General features: G+C 39.1%; 2 protein-coding genes across 4 annotated transcripts in view; both read right to left on the bottom strand.

Annotated features, from left to right (window-relative positions):
* Nucleotides 1-75: 75 nt before the first annotated feature.
* Nucleotides 76-2,767, bottom strand: LOC128884813 (protein CREG1). Its single transcript, XM_054138455.1, has 5 exons — nt 2,332-2,767; nt 1,098-1,252; nt 711-830; nt 565-646; nt 76-476 (listed from the first exon to the last, which is right to left on the bottom strand). Exons 1-5 carry the CDS (start codon nt 2,621-2,623, stop codon nt 253-255), a joined length of 873 nt encoding a protein of 290 aa, XP_053994430.1. The 5' UTR covers nt 2,624-2,767; the 3' UTR covers nt 76-252.
* Nucleotides 2,574-16,652, bottom strand: part of LOC128884810 (protein trachealess) — a 172,374-nt gene continuing 158,295 nt past the window's right edge. For all 3 annotated transcript variants that reach the window (XM_054138450.1, XM_054138451.1, XM_054138452.1), the window contains 9 exons: nt 15,949-16,025; nt 14,915-15,004; nt 12,079-12,268; nt 11,622-11,743; nt 11,217-11,410; nt 10,758-10,864; nt 10,499-10,646; nt 10,174-10,298; nt 2,574-9,598 (listed from right to left, as the gene is read on the bottom strand). In XM_054138450.1, coding sequence (XP_053994425.1) covers nt 8,307-9,598; nt 10,174-10,298; nt 10,499-10,646; nt 10,758-10,864; nt 11,217-11,410; nt 11,622-11,743; nt 12,079-12,268; nt 14,915-15,004; nt 15,949-16,025 — 2,345 coding nt within the window. In that variant the 3' untranslated portion in view covers nt 2,574-8,306. The remainder of the gene's footprint in view (nt 9,599-10,173; nt 10,299-10,498; nt 10,647-10,757; nt 10,865-11,216; nt 11,411-11,621; nt 11,744-12,078; nt 12,269-14,914; nt 15,005-15,948; nt 16,026-16,652) is intronic.

The following is a 16,652-nucleotide window of genomic DNA, read 5'->3' as shown; positions in this document are numbered from 1 at the left end:
TGTAGATACACATTAAAATTGATAATATTATAGTTAACTATTTAGATCCCTTAGTCGGAGGTAAAAATTGAGTGGTTTAATCAGTGTAATTTAATTTATAAGTTTATTAATTAAATCATCGTTTAATTAACATGTGTAGTAGTACAAATTTTCGATTTTACAGACAATTCAAAAACGTATAAAATCGTAAACACGCTTAATTATTTCGGGTTGTACTTTCGAGAGTTTTTCGATAAACGATTTCATCACATTTTATACAGCGCGGACTACGGGATTCAACATATTAGAGACTGGCGCATATTTTTGCCGAGAATCGTTCTCGTCGAATTCCACGGGGAATAGTCGAATGAATTCTGCAGTAACGTTATCAACTGGTGGATGCAAGTAATCTCTAACAGTGACATACTTCGGTCCACCGAAAGTATCTAGCACCGCGATCGTCGTAATTTTCAATTTGGCGAAATAGAAATGGTGATCTGTAACAATACAAAATATACCATTTGTTAAAATTGATAATAGTGGTTTTCCTTATCGACTGACATTAAGTAACAGACGAAATTTTACTTGGTGGCATATTAGCTAATTTCGGATGACGATCGAAGAAAACTTTTTTGGCCAAGTCAAGTTCCGCACTCTCGTTCTTCAGCTAGAAAAATACATAATTGATAATTTCATATCTTCGTGAACGTGAATCATTTTTATCTACTAACCGGTTTCATTTTCCCGGATAAAAGTACTCTGGCACAGCGAGGGTCCATTGGGTCCCATTGTTTCGATTTGCAATATTCTCCTTGAGCCAATGTCATCAACAACGTGACTCGATTATCTCTCTACGATTAGAAAGATTGTTATCGAATGTGCGTGATTTTCAAAACTACACGTAAAGTTAGAATCAAGTATATTATTGTATCAGAGAATAATTTAATTATTCGCGTTCTAATTATCTTTAAGATACGTAAGTTTTGATGATATCGATCGAGACAATAAGTCGTTCGGTCCGTAAAACTGCTCGCTATCTTATCAGAGAAAGGTAAAATTAAACATCGAATACTTAGGAACGCATTATTGAATAAATATACGAGTATGGTAGTACTCACAGCGAGATCTTGAGCTGTGTAATCCAAAGGAGTAAGATAAAGATACGGAACACCTGATCCATTTCCTAAGAGTCCATCACTGTAGGAAATTAAATTTACTGTTGGATACGACTCAATATCCTTCCGCGTGCTTATGGTCGCCACGGACACCCAGTCTGATTATAGAAAAATATCGGTAGCAGTTTGGAATACGAATGGTCGTGCGAGGAAAAGTATAATAGATATCAGAACATTTTTAAATAATTACGTGCACGCTACGAAATATAGTGCGCACGTATCGATGTTAAATATAATATTAAAAAGAGAATTATAAATTTATTTTATGGGACAAATACATTCGTAACTTTTGTGAAAATGCAGAAATTCAAAAATGAAAGTCGATAAATAAATGACTTATAAGAGAAATTCGCATCCTCTAATGTTAAAAGTATTCAAATAGATTACTTAGAAATCCAAAGAAAAATCTAGAAATATAATTGTAAATACATATAATTAACGTTAAACCGAATACATTTTCAGAGTCTTGGATTATTTAAACGTTCAAAAGATCGTTACATCGATTGTTACTATTATTAGAATTAACAATGGATTAGTTAGTTGAATCACCCGATAATTTCGTAACGAGTGATTAATTTTTTCTCTAATCTATCAAGCTAATTCAGGTCATCTTTAGAATTAGATGTCGAATGATTAAATTTTCATTTTATTTCGTGACGATAACCATAATCTACATTGAATTGTATTAGAATAACGTGCATGATTAGATGGTAATCAACCATTCGATCTAATTCCGGTGTTTTGACTGCGATAACGGTATACACGTTAATTAAATTGAAGAAAAAAACGACAGAAACCATCAAATACAATGACGCACATTGCGCTTTAAATTGAAAATTTTGGAGTTGCGCCAAAGTTGTGCACACGAACCTAATATTAATTTCATACGAGTGTAAAGTGTATCAAGTATATACACATGCGTACACAATCGTAAGCATCAGTGGAAACGTTTATTTGTGTTATATGTATCAGCGGTCACACAATTCATACGCGCTCTTTTCATTAGCTCATCCTAAACAAATTTTATTATTCTCCGTATAAGAACATTCCAATGTCGTTCCAACTGTTACTATAAACAGTCCAAACTGTTCGAGCGTACAATAACCAGAAATAAAGTATTAATCATAGTTTCAGTTATAAGCAGCGTTTACCATTTAAGCGATTGTATTTTTCTTACCAGCCTGGTTGACAATGAATCTTGCCATTAGAGCAGCCCGATCGACGGGTGGTGGAACGACGGGAGGTTGTTGGTCCCTTTCGGAAATTTTCTCTATGTCGCGAATTTCATAGCGTTGTTTCTCGTATTTCATTTCCTGCGGTTGATATTCGCGAAGTTCTCGCATTTTTTTCCACTTCAGAAACTCCTCGAACTCTTGCCATTGTTCTTGTTCCTCCCATTTTTGCGAGTACTTTTTCGCCTCGATTGTCAAGATCGAAAGAGCGACGAGGATCGCAAATCGCCAAATCATGGTTGGGTTCGTGTCCGCGATCGTTCCACTCCGAAGGTAAATGCTTTTTACACGATACGAGAAATGTGTCTCGTCGCGTGTACTATCGTGTCGCGTTCACTTGTGGTTTACTTTTGAATTTTGTTTGGCCGTCTTTTATATAGCCGCGTATCAGCGAAAACGTATACGCGAACGAGTAACAACGGGCGCCAATGACGATTGAGCTTGCTTAACTCGAGGTCAATATATCGAACATCGAACTTGAGCATGAAGTACACAAAGAGAGTTGGTTGCTTTGGAAAACATAACCTGATACTTGCGAAATGTCAAGCGTTTTATTGGCACCGTGGTAGAACAGAATTTTAATTTATTCATGTACGAAAGGAGAAACAGTAAGAGATGTTATAGAATTTTGGGGACCAAAGGAAAACATTGGGAAGTATGTTAGTAAAGAGTGTGTTTAGATCGTCGGGAGACATAACCTATTTGTGAAATGTCAAACGTACTATGATTACAGTGGAATTGAATTAAAGGATGATGATTAGATTAGATGAAAACGAATTTAAATGGTAGTAATATTACAAAGCTTTAATGAATGTTGAGAATATTTAGCCAATATGTTTCTTGTCAAAAAATAATTGTCGTGGTCTTCTTTAAAATTGGACTGGTGAAGTATTTAATTGTTTTTCTCCGTAATTTCACGCATTGAATTTAAAAATTATCAAATTTTCATTGAAAATGAAGATTAGTTACTAAATTTTCTTATTCAAGAATTCCTAACCTAACCCAGATTGATGTAGAGAACATACGTTATATCTTGAAATACTTGAGACAGAATTGGCATCAACATATAAGTAAAAGATCCGTAAAAGAACAAACTATTGAGAAGTAATTCAGAGAATTTATAAAAACAATTTATGAAGGCTGAAGATAACAAAGATTCAGATTGGGTTTGTAGGTTTGCTGTGACTAATCTTCTGTTATATAATATGCCTAATTAGAAATCATTATCAACAATTACTATAAGTTTCATTGAGGAAATCTTTCAGGATATGCATATAGTATTTTCTTATGAATATATATGTAATTTAGTGGGTACTTTCCTTAAGCCATATCTGAAATATGCATGCGAAACATGCAGTCATTAAAGTATTGTAACACAAATTAGTATTAAGTGGTTATTGTTAGTCTTGTATGATAGTGCTGAACAATACTTCATAAATTATTCAGATTAGTTTCATTTCAAATCACAAAATTTTTATGGTATTGAAACAAAACATTTTGATATACAAAACAGTTTGCCTAATTATTAGTATATAGATCAATGAAGCAATTATTTAAATTTCGAAAATACTCTTAGTTACACTTTTAGGCAATAACAATTTTGTATCAATAGGCATTATATATTTATTTGATTTTCTGGACAATAATATTGAGGGAAATGTTATTATTCTATTGTTTAAAAGAAAATTTTGTTTTATGGATTATAAAATCCCAAGGATTATATGGATTATAACTTTTGATATTTTGGGAACAAAAAGCAAGAAAGTACTAGAAATAAGATAACGAATAAAACTTTATAACTTTTACAAAGGTTCAGGTGTATTGTTTTTTTTTTTTATTTTTAAATTACATTATGAATTTTCAAATAAAGAGTAGCGAATTGCGAATGCCTACAGATACTTCTATGAAATTTAATTCAAGTCTATTGTTTACTCGAACAATAGAATAGAACAAGCAAATTTATTATCAGTCTTATGATCCTTACACCTGAACTTATCTCTTTATATATTTTTGAAGAACAATTTTGTAAGGCAAATTTCCGTATGCACCGCTTTCGTCTAGTTTTTGAATTACGTAACTCGAATAAGTACTTTTCTTATATAGAGTATTTCTTGCGCGCGATACTTTTTTTTTGTTATTCACGTATTTATGTACGGAACATCGCTACTTGGCAGAAGCTGATTTTCATCCAATTTTAAGTACTTTGATTTCTATTATTAAACATTTTTGATATCGTTCCAAGCGACTGAATTAATCGAAATTACCAAAATAAAGTTAAAACACAGCAATTCAAATGAAATTTGCCGATCATCTGATAGTAACGATTCGATAGAAACACAATTTTGAATTTCAACAATATTTTCACAATAATTATTTGAACGAAACGGTAAATTATATCGACCAAATTGCATAGGGGAAAGTTGTAGCAAACATACGTATTAATAATTATAGCCAGTCACGATTTATCAAAAGAATATTGTACGAATGTAGCGAGAAATAAATTCGATTCAGGATATAATTTTAATGAACTGTCGAGGGTTTACTGTAAGAATTACAAGGTTTCGTTTTTATCAAGATGGAGATGTTATGCATATATTTTAGTGCTTAAGTCACTGCCTTACAATGTTCTTTCAACGAAAATAAACTTCGTAGAAATTTCCGAAAAATTATGAATAGAATTATTCAACAGGTGGATCTTACAGCACATAAATTGTATTTACACGTGTACTCGTCAAAAAACAATTCATCAATTTACAACAAAACATAATAATCTCTCTGAAAGAATTCGCTACCTCTAGCAATAAATATACATATACATATCATTATATATATATATATATATATATTTATATATATATTGTTTTTAACTTTCTCTTTGAAAATTGTGTCTGCATTCGTCGAACATTTCTCAACTGAAAGCAGTTACGCACAGAAATGTGGACGCATGCCGCGAATAAAAAGTCTAAGCGAATAAATCGCTGATTAGATTCTTCCGTAAGGCAGTGATATCATTCTTGCCGGACGAAAATACATGATATGTATAAACATTGACGATTAAACGGTACCGAAAACAGAAATCTCAACGCGCGAGTAACGATCAAATAAAGAGAAACGATAAGCCGGCAAATAAGTTAACAATCACGAAACAACGCCGCCACAAATCAATAGAGATAGCGATTCCCTTCGATAATGTTACATACTCTCACGTACAGAAACAACGCCTCTCTTATCCTCTTCTCTCTCTCTCTCTCTCGTATAAGCAAGGTAAACTTCTTTTTTTTTTTTTTTTGTTTAAATCTCTATTTCGATCCTCTTAAATTAACGCTAAAACTCGTAACGATTGCACTGTCGACTTCACTAAAGTCATTCCGTCTTTTACGCAACAAAATGTTACAGTATAAAAAATTACGACAAGTACGGCTTCTCGAGTAATTATCGCTAAACAACCACGCTGACTCAGCGAACAACGCTGATTAAAATGTCTTTTGTTCGTTACTTCCACACCGTGTGGCCATGGTTCATTGCCACGCGGCCGCAACTAACTACAATAGCCATCATCGTTTCACCGTCATCCCTTTTGAGCGTCACAACGAACGTACAATTCCATCCTTATCATTCCATTCGAACACGCACGGCGGTCTTCGGTGAACACCGTTATCACCACGCTCACGCGGAACATCTCCGAAATGTCAACATACATAATAATTTATTTTGTTATATTACAATAAGTCGTTCTACATAGTCGTGATAGAGAGCAGCGTTTTTTCATATTTTTTTTTTTTAATTTTTTTTTTACAGTTCGGTTGGCATATCGGATGCGCGCGTACGATCGCTGGTTTAGACGAAGACGAAATGAAGAAGAGAAAAGAAACGGTGAGGAAGGGGTAGCAGGGTTAGGGGGAAAATGAACGCCTGGGTAAACAGGAGGTCGCGACATTTGTTGGCATTTTTTTTTTTTTTTTTTTTGTTGACGAAACGGAGCTTGGAATATAAGGGTTCGACGGTACGAACTGTGTTTCGAATATTACCTGTTAATGATCGAGTTTATACAAAATTGATTAAGTGTTAGTCTTCTCAAGTCGATTGGAATTTAGGGTCATTATCCTGAGGGAAATTTGATCTCTGCACGAGGAGTTATATTTATTTTCTGTTTGACTCTTTCTTATCCTTTGTTCGGTAAATGGAGAAATTAACTCTTTTCGAATTAATTAAAATATAGTTAATCTACATCAGTGAGTAGCACATAATACGCTATAGTGGAAGGTCTATAATAACCTCAGGTGTCTACTTAAGGATTGATTATAATATTCAGATGTATTTTATAATTTTCAATTAACGACACCGATTTGAACGTTGCCATATTACTCGTGTACGGTTATTTACGATACCTTTATTTATTTACATCCGCATCTAATTACTAATTACAATTATTATTGCGACAGGAACTAATATATACCAGAGTACGCTTTTTTGAATAAATGATCAAACTGTTGAAAGATATTTTCATCTATATAGCTTAAAGGTATACAAAGTAAAAAGCATTGTCATATGTATAAAGATTTTCCCAGAAGGGGTTGCAAAATTTTGTTTCTCGACAGTTACTAAAAAATAAAATCCTAGCGACTCTTGTAAGAAAATTCTTTATATTAAATACTATTAAATGAAAATAGTGTAAGTAACTGTACAGAAATAGTATTGCCACCTTCGTTAAATTATGTTATATAATTAATAGCTGTACAAGGCATCAAACTTCCCTGTGTATTGGTTGAAAATCACTTAAATTCCAATTAATTACGCATAAATGTTTGAGAACAATGGTAATTATTTACCGTGCTAACGACCTCGTTGATTTTAATGATCCTGAAGCGTGTTACAGGGGAACGGTTACCGCATATTTTCAACCCATCATTAATTCGTACATTGCGTATGTTTACAAAAATTCATAAAGAACATCTAATAAATTTAGCATCACAGCAAATGTGAATATGGCATAATTTAATTTTAATTTAGAGGATTAGAGGAAATTGATAGATGGTTTTCATTGATTTCAAGTCAAGTTTCCATTTGTTTTCAATATTTCTCTTTTCGTGAAGGACTGAATAGACCTGTTCAACCTGAATTAATTCTTCAAACTACGATTGTCTACTAAATATAGCCTAAGCAGAAAGAAGGATCAGTCTTGGTAGTAACAGTGGTATAGGGTCAGTATAGGGCCAGACATTTTAGTCAGCCTTCGTTCCGCGCAACTAACATGGACGTACCATAAACTGGTAGGTTCTGATTTCAATGAATCTTTGGATGAATGTTTATTACTAGCTAAATACCAAGCTAAATACTTGCTGCTACTTCTTGCCATTAAGGGAATTATTATCTTAATGAGGAACACTTTACTAAGAATCCCACAGGATAACCTAGGAACTCCGTCGAAAATGTTCGTCATACGCAACGCATTAATTAAATTTTGACGTGGAAGCATGGTTTTACCCTATACCAGAACGAGATCCTGAAACTTAAGAACAATGAATCATTGTCGTCTGCTCCAAAATACAAATCTGCCCCCTTCGACGTACTTCGAGACGTCTCATTAAAACCATCGCCATGGCAATTAGAAAACTAAACGACCATTAGTAGACGATATCCCACCAAATTCACACGAGGACCAAGGAGCTCGCGTCAAGGTCGCTTCCTCCTGAGCGTAAAATAAAATAAAAATAATAATAAAAAAAAAAAAGAGGAACGCAAAGAAAAAGAGAGAACCGCGTAGACAGGAAGAAAGGGGACACAGGGATCGGCACAGAGACGTCGAGGTGAATACGATATCACTGATATGCATGTAAGGGGGGAGGGGGTTGGGAGTGGGAGACTTTGGGCTCGATTTCAGTTACTTAAGTACACGTGTCTCGCGCACGGGATCACGCCACTAGGACGTCGAACTGTACCAGCCGTTCGTCGTCGACTTGTTAGTCGGATGGTAGATGTGAAAGCCGGCACCAGCCGCCGGATGATGATAGAACTGCGTTTGCTCTGTCAGTCCCGCCGACGCGTACGCCGCCGCGGCGTCCAACGCGCTCGGATGAACGGCGGCTGAATACACTTGTGGTTTCAAAGGTAACGGTTGCGCCGGCTCGTACTGATGGCGTAGCACGGGATCGGCGTAGGCCGTCGAGCCCTCGTAGTTACTTATCACGTTCACCGGGTGCAGCTGTTGCTGTTGCTGCTGCTGCTGTTGTTGCTTGTCCCGCGGCGAGACGGACGACGGCGGCGTCATAGCCGAGTGATAGTCCACCGTGTAACCGCCGGCGGTGGTGTACGACGAAACCAGACTCGTGAAAGCGTCCGCGCAACTGGTCCCCGTGGAGCCTTTCTGGTTGTGCGTGACCAACACGAACTGATGCTCCCCGTAGGTGCTGGAACCCTCCGAGCCAGGTGGCGTGGGTAGAGGTCCGCTGGGCGTGGTGTCCCCGGTGTAATAGGTGCCACCCGAAGACGAGGTGCGAGTGGTACCGCTGGAAGTGATACCGTGGACGTTCGCGCGTATCACGCTCTCCCTGTTGGCGTACAACTGCCTCAGGAGGGCTGATGCTGGTAAGGGCGCGGTGGCCGATTGTTGAGGACTCAGATGGCCCAGGTGGTGGTGGGCACCGATCCACTGTATCGTGCTCCTCTGTTGCTGCTGCTTCAGCAACGCGTCCGTGCTGAAGTCGGTAGGTTGGTGCAGCGTCGGGGAATGCGACTTGTTCAGGTTCGTTACCGGCAGGTGCTTCGACATCGCCTGCTCCAGATCTTTCACGGACGTACCCGTCGTGTCCGCCTTGGTCGTTCTGTCCTCCACCCGTCTGGACTTGGGACTGGTCGAACAGAGTGCCTGATCGGTCCCTGAAATGGAATGATTCGACGGGGCCGGGCTGAGAGCGTGATTCCTCTCGCTGTTCCCGACCTTCGCCGACGTCGCGTCCTCCTCGTCCTCCTCCTCCTCGTTCGAGCTGCTGTCTTCCTCTTGGATTTTCCGTTTGTGACCGCGTAGCTTCACCACGAGGGTGCTGATGTTCCCCACGGCTGTTTGGGGCTCTTGCTGCAACTGCGCCATGTTGTCGTGGTGTCTGTTGCTCCGTTTCTCGCTCTCGGAGCCTCGGGCGTCCTCGCGGTCCTCGGGGGGAGACCTGTGCGAATGTTCCTGATGCTGATTAGGCGGTCCACCGCGGCTTCTACCTTCTGAAACGCGGCGTAGAACAATCTGAATTTAGTAGATAACGTTTGAGATTTTCGGTGGGAATTCGTTTCGGTCGCATTTCCGATTTTTAAGGGATAATTAGCCGGGCGATTCTACTAGCTCACTCGACACGCGGTACATTGTGCATCGACCTAACGAATCGTTTACGTTTTCTAGTCTCGGATGAACTTTTAGATCTCTCTCGAATCCTTGCAGTTCTCAGATGCAACCAGTGACGGATTTAGATTTATTGGGGTCTGAAGTTAATTATTTTTAGGGACCTTTCTTACATATATCCTTTATACGAACTCTTCAAAGTTTCAACTATTTACATTCTCTATTTCTGAACAATAGCTAGATTGAAAAATTAACGAATAAGGAACCCCTTTTGTGGAGTTCTAGAGTTGCAGTTTTATTAGTTTCGTGGTAGATACGCCCCTAGTCACAACTGTTCTCACTTGCATGTGACCGAACGTTCATAACACGCAGTAAACGAAATGGACAATGTTTAATTGTCCGAAGTTTATAAATGTATACAACGTTTTATATAAATGTCGAGTGTTCCATGACACAGTACCTCCTCTGTCGGCATCCGGTGATCCATTTTCTGGATCATTTCCAGCGGCGTCCTCACGCTTGACACCCATTACACCGTCTTCCAGTTGGCAGCAGTCCATTATTAAGTTCTCATATTCCCGACCACTGCAAGCATGTAAATAATATATTACAATTTAATTTAAAATATTGCATAAACGTCTATAAAGATATTATGGTATCGACTTCATTTAACGATGATATATATATATTCGTTTGTAATTAAATAAAAACGGTAGTATTCCGTATAATATACACGTTGATACTGCACGTACTGTGTATTTTTTATTATGCACTTTGGAATTTACCTTATGACGTAATTGACACAAATGATATTTTGTTCTTCGGCGTTTTTAGTGTTGCACACCACGGTCGCGCAAGTTTGCAACCACGTGTATCCTCCGCTTTTGTTCATCAGCCTATAATAATGTGTCAACACTTGACCCTTGTGAATCACTGAAACAAAACAATACGTCGCGGTGTTTAAATCAATCGAAATAAATCGGTATCAAAAGGGTGACTTTCAAAAAGATATTATTAAATTTATATATCAATGAAAATACTTACAGTCAATGTGAGACTTTCGAAGACGGTTTGCATCCTCTCCATGGCACAACGTATAAAGATTCTTCCCCGTTAATTCGTCGGCTGTATAGTCTAATAATTCGGATACTCTGTAAGGTTAACACGAAGGAGAATGTTAGGTCTACTAAATTGTTAGAAATACATAATTGAAGAAGTATTCGTTAAAATCGAAATATTCACTCATTTCGTTAGTCATATTTGTTTACGTTAAGGCAAAAGTTCATCTGCCGAAATATGCAATAATTCATGAAATAATTTCATATAAGACATTAATGGACAACATATAAACAAATCCTTGCAGTTCTCAGATGCAACCAGTGACGGATTTAGATTTATTGGGGTCTGAAGTTAATTATTTTTAGGGACCTTTCTTACACAATATAAATATGTGGAAATACATCGACGATTTTAATAGGAAGAAAGAATGATGCTTCGACTTACTTTGGTTCGCAATGTGCTATCCGAAAGTCGAAGTTAATTCGGGTGACGAACATGTCGGTTTCGAGACGAATTTCGTGCACACTTGGCGGAGGAAGTGCGATCGCCAAACCGACCATACCCATCAAAGGTGGCGCAGACTTTCTTGTATGGCTAAACGTATACTGCGGTCTCAAACGGCACAGTAACAGTACGACCTGAATCAATAACAGTTAATTAACACCAAAAACTCCCGTTCGTTAAACGTAATCGATTAGTATAAACGTTAAGAGTTACGAATTACGAAACTGAAAAGATATGAAATTCTAATTAAGGTGGTATCAAAGCTTTATCGATAGTGCGGTCTTCACAATTTGAAATCTATTTATCTAAAATTGTTTCATCTATGAAGGAATATAAATCACTCACCCTATAACCAGAAGACTTAAAATGGCAACCCCTTTTCGTCAACGAGGATTTCATCCTGACGCAGAACGCTCGATCGTATCCTTTGTAAAGGCCAGTCGATGATAACGCCATTACCGAGGACACTGTGGTGGCATTAACAATAATATCATCAGTTTAAATATTCAGTATTCGATGTAAATTAACAATATAACTTGAAAGAATATATTTTTGCACTGCATCGACGTTCAACTGGTTAAAACTGTATGGATTTTTCGTATCCAACTATGATTACAAAACGTTTGATTGAGATGTCAAGGATATACAATATAAAATGAGGTGACAGGAAAATGTTTATAAATTTGAATGGAACGACTAAAAGGATAAGTAGTTGTGTGTATTAAATTCCTTATTTGAAATTTCTGTTTAGATAAGAAACTTGGTCATCTTTGGATGAGACGTGAACGACGCTGAAGCTTACCGTCGGGATTCGCTGTGGAAGACGAGCCATGTTCTTCGGACGCTGCGCTACTTGGCGACGCTAATCCTGAGCTCGACGAGTGCGGACCGGAAGAATTACTCGAGGTCAATCCGAGGCCTAGCTGTTCGGCGACCTCCGCGTGGTCTTGCTGATGAACGTAATCGAAAACGCTTGATCCCGTCATTTCTACCTGAAATCCAACCAGACGCAACCTTCTATTTCTTCGTTGGGAACAATAGGCGTTTCTTACGATTGATTTTTCCTAAACAATCATCCTCAAATGTACTGTAGAATCTCCATTGTTTGGACTAATAGGGAATGACTGTTCGGTTAGGGAAATTTTCGGATATTATTTGGATAAATCATCATTTTGACATCAACAGAATTCGGAGAATAATACAAACTATTTCTTTTTTTAAATCACAAGACCAAATCCTTTTTCTAATTCTAACCAAACTTTGCATGGAAATTTAATCTATTTTCAATACGATCGATAATTAACTGTAAGTATGATGCTTATTGACCATTGTGTATAAGAGAAATAGTTTCGTTACGTCTATGGTCAGACATGGATACTCTTCAGCAACGTCTCTACTTTACACTATCATCATATTAGCTCTTTGAAGTTAGGCGGGTTAAAAAGTATCCAACCTTTTGTTTAGCTTTACTATTTTATTTAAAGATTTTCATTCACGCGATGATACTATGAATTAACGCTAAAAGTACAACGAGTGGAAACGGGTTAGCAAGTTGTCGACACTATTCTTCTGTGCAGCTTGAAGTTTATTTTTCTTTTACAATCGTGTGCGCCAAACGGTTAAGACTACTACTTCCTTTCAATAATATTTTCTCCGACACTTTTAAAACACTTGTAGAATTTATCATAGGAAATGTCCCATTGTTGCTAACAACAAAGCTATACAGACTTAGATGACTACACCGAATCTCTTTGGCACTCTTAACTTCCATTTTGATACATCGATCTGATTTCTTTTAATCTCAGAGTCTCTCGATATCCTCAAAGACAAAGTATGTAAATCCCGTGAAGTAGATTACCAGCTCGGAACGCCACGGTTTCTTCCAAGGCGAGCGAAACTCTTAATTCCGACGAAAGTCAATCTCACCGGTGCTGAAACTTTAATTTCAATCGAACTTGCCCGTGGAATAATAAAACCACCGCCGCCTAAGCTACAAGGCATTAAAAAGCGAGCAATTAGAGATCGCTAACAGGGCGCAAAATGGTTCCCGATCGCGGGGATGCAGACAACAGGCCGGAAGGACCTCCTCTGAAGGAGTAGACTCCACCTCTGTCGACGCAGGGCGTCTCGATTTCCATATCGGAAACGTTTGCGACACCGGCATCCAGAAAGGGTTCATTTAGGCTCTTGACTTCCCTTGCACGAGACTTTTGCTCGAAGACAGTCCTTTTATAGAAAAGGCTGGTATCTGCATTTCAGACGCGGATTAGATCAACATTTTCGAAAATGAATATCTTAAAGGGCGATTAAGAATTTAATCCTAGTTCAGTGAGTTAGGTAACGATACTAATTCTGAATTTTCAATGCTTGCCTTCAGAGTGTAGACGTATGCACAATTAGTCATCCACTCCTCAAGTGTGAAGTAATGCCTCAGGTATTGATAAAATTATGTTTGCCTTCATAATTTCTTAATTTTTTCGAAGAAACACCCCCTGTTGCCAACAACAGTCCCCAGTAACTACAAAAATGTTTCCAACTGCGTTGAAAATTCTAACGGTCATTTTTATGCGATATCTCGATTCGATATCCATCTGGTTGTGTTCGGCTTCCGACGAAGGATTCTGTGCCTGTGCTGCGCGCATTGACAATGGGTGGTCCCGCTTTTCGAACATCGCGAGAATCTAAGGATAGGAACCGTTGTGCGGGACAACGGTTTTCGGCATCTCCAGCAGAGCTCTATCAACTTTAGCGCAACGCGAGGTCGAGAGTCTGATCCGAAACACCTCTGGAACGCAGGAGCTGCCGGCAGCCATGTTTGTGGCAACGTCGGCGCCGGTTTCCCGAATCCCCGAAACACCCTATTGATTGCTCCACGAGTCTCGCAGAACCGAGCTGGTACACCGGTCACCTCCCGTACACCTCCTGTTCCTCCCGCAATCGCGTTTCTCGCTCCCTCTCCCTCTCGCTCTCTCTCTCTCTCTCTTCTCTCTGTTCCCCTCTGTTTCCCTCGGCTCCCCTCTTGCGCTCTCTCTCTTTTCTCCATCTACCTTCACGGGCAGCATTAGGAATGGCGAACACGCCGCCGTGCAGAGGCTACGTGAGCCGCATGCGACCACCCCCGCCCCCAACCACCCATCCTTCCCTCGTCTATGTCATGCTTGGTGCCAGCCAGTATGGCCGCCAACTCATACAACCTTCTCCTCTTTTCCTCCCTTGACCTCTCCCGTCCTTATCCGCCTCTATTCTCAGCCACGCTTCTTTTTTCCCTTCTCCTTTCCCTACTATTCCCTTTTCTTCCCTTCTCCTTCGTCCCGCGACGCCCGACGGAGGCCACCTTCGCCGCCTCCGCCCTTCTTCGCTCTCGCGGTTCTCCTTTTTCCACGGTCGTGGTGTTCCCTCTCGCCCGCTATCTTTGCCCTTCCGGCTCGCATACGTGCCAGCCTCGCGTTGCACGCCTGTGTCTTATACGTCTTCCGCTTCATTTCACCCTCTCCGGCCCCGCAGCACACCTATCTCTGCCTCCCGGTTGCTCCCACCCCCTCGCGACCAGCCCGACCTTCCATCAACATCCCCGCGAACGAGTCACGCTCGCAACGACGCCCCCCCCCCGACCGAGGGGAGACGGTTGCACCACTCACCTGTGAGAGTCCAAGGTAAATTGAGACGGTCTCGGATATGTACAGGAACCGTCCATCAGCGGCGACCGCCATCGCGAACCCATCCAGCGACTGAAACGGAAAATATTGGAGCAATCGTTCTTCGGATCACTGTACTCGTTTAAAACGGGACCGAGTCGCGCTGTGCTCGGCAATCGCGAAAGCTGAACAAAATCTCGCTGGTTTTAATTTGTTTCTATGTCCGGAGGGAGCATTTTGGATGAGAAGCGAGGGATATTTGTAATAGAAGGACAATTTGACAGGCTTTGACGGGCATTTGTTGGTCCGTTTATATCCAATAGTTCATATTTGTTAGTACAATAGTTTCGTGTGACTGTAGGGTTGGAAATGTTTCTCCTCCTAACCAGTCAGCTGTGATTTACGAGTATACTCGTTATGCGTAGAACTTAGTTACCATTGGTTATTTAACACATTACACATTAATTTTACACATTAATTTGAGTAGCAGAAGTACAAGTGGCATGAATTTTTGGGACGATCTAATATATAGCCGTCTTTGTGATCTGATATTACTCTGTGTTTGACGACTATACCTGTCGTAGTATGATTCTCGCGACACACGCAAGTGCGCGCTTTGAAAAGAGAACGCCACAGCCGACTGGTCAATTTCCATGCTTTGAATATTAGTCGGTTTCTTAATCAGTCCCTTACTAACCACTTTAGGCTATTTTTCTAACATCAGATTTTGAATAGAGAAAAGTAGTTCCTTGGTAAAAAGTTCTTTATTCATCGTGAGTTTCGATACTTTTCTATCAATTACTAGTCTTCTTTAAAATCCAAAAGTTTTTACTTTTTGGTTTGAAGTTTAGAAAATTAGTTTTGATCAACTTTTCAGGACTTCCGACTACTATGCGCTGTGTATGATCTGTGTGGAATGTGTTTGTACTTTCTATTTAAAATGGTTCTTTTTTTTTTTGTTGTACATATGTGTCGATGTTGTTACGATTGGATATTCTTACAATTAGTATGAATGTAGTCCTAAATTGTCTACTTACTTGAAGTATGTGGGTTCCTTGGTGTACTTCGAAGTGGTCCACCGCAGCGGATGCTGACGACCTCGCTAGACATACAGCTAAAATCAGATATATTGCCATAGCACACATGATCTTTGCTTTTCTATTGTCTACTGTTTAAAGGCTATCCGTAGGGATGTCTGATATTTATCAACGAAACTGTTCTGGCTTTAACAATTACCATTATACAATCAACAATAATTATTTAATACAATAGAAAACCAACAAAAAGATTCTTTTGATTGAATTTCGATATAGGTACACTGACTTCCTTTTTATGTTTCACATAAAAATCCCTTCCTTTCCCGCATCTTACATTTTATTAAGTAAACAATGCTGTTCTTAACGCTGTTATTTAAGTTCTTAAACATTCCCTCGAAAGAAAACCTCACCTGGCGAAAACTTACTAAAGACACTAAACAGTTACTAAACCACCCCTTGCAAGAAAATTCTCGTCAATAGGTCAGCAGAGAGTTAATAAAGACACCCTAAGTAGCATCAGTCGACGACCCTACCTCTACTTCGTTCGGATGAAGTAGCATCAGCTTCTATTCCGAACTACCAAGTAGCCAATACTATTTCACTAGTCCATACTATTCTAAAAGCACCCCTTGCAAGAAAATCCTCGCCAACAGGTCAGCAAAGAGTTAATATAGCCGGCGTGGATATACTTGATTGACGTCCAA

The sequence above is a fragment of the Hylaeus volcanicus genome, chromosome 2 (genome assembly GCF_026283585.1).
Source record: "Hylaeus volcanicus isolate JK05 chromosome 2, UHH_iyHylVolc1.0_haploid, whole genome shotgun sequence".
Taxonomy (NCBI): Eukaryota; Metazoa; Arthropoda; class Insecta; order Hymenoptera; family Colletidae; genus Hylaeus; species Hylaeus volcanicus.
Note: the sequence above shows the minus strand (reverse complement) of the source record. Positions and strands in the feature narration are given on the sequence as shown.

Excerpts from the sequence above, each read along its gene's own strand:
- LOC128884813 (XM_054138455.1), bottom strand. The coding sequence starts at position 2,623 with ATGATTTGGCGATTTGCGATCCTCGTCGCTCTTTCGATCTTGACAATC. Across the intron at positions 1,253-2,331 it reads ATTCATTGTCAACCAGGCTG|ACTGGGTGTCCGTGGCGACC; the intron begins GTAAGAAAAATA and ends TTCTATAATCAG. Across the intron at positions 647-710 it reads TATCCGGGAAAATGAAACCG|CTGAAGAACGAGAGTGCGGA; the intron begins GTTAGTAGATAA and ends GTATTTTTCTAG.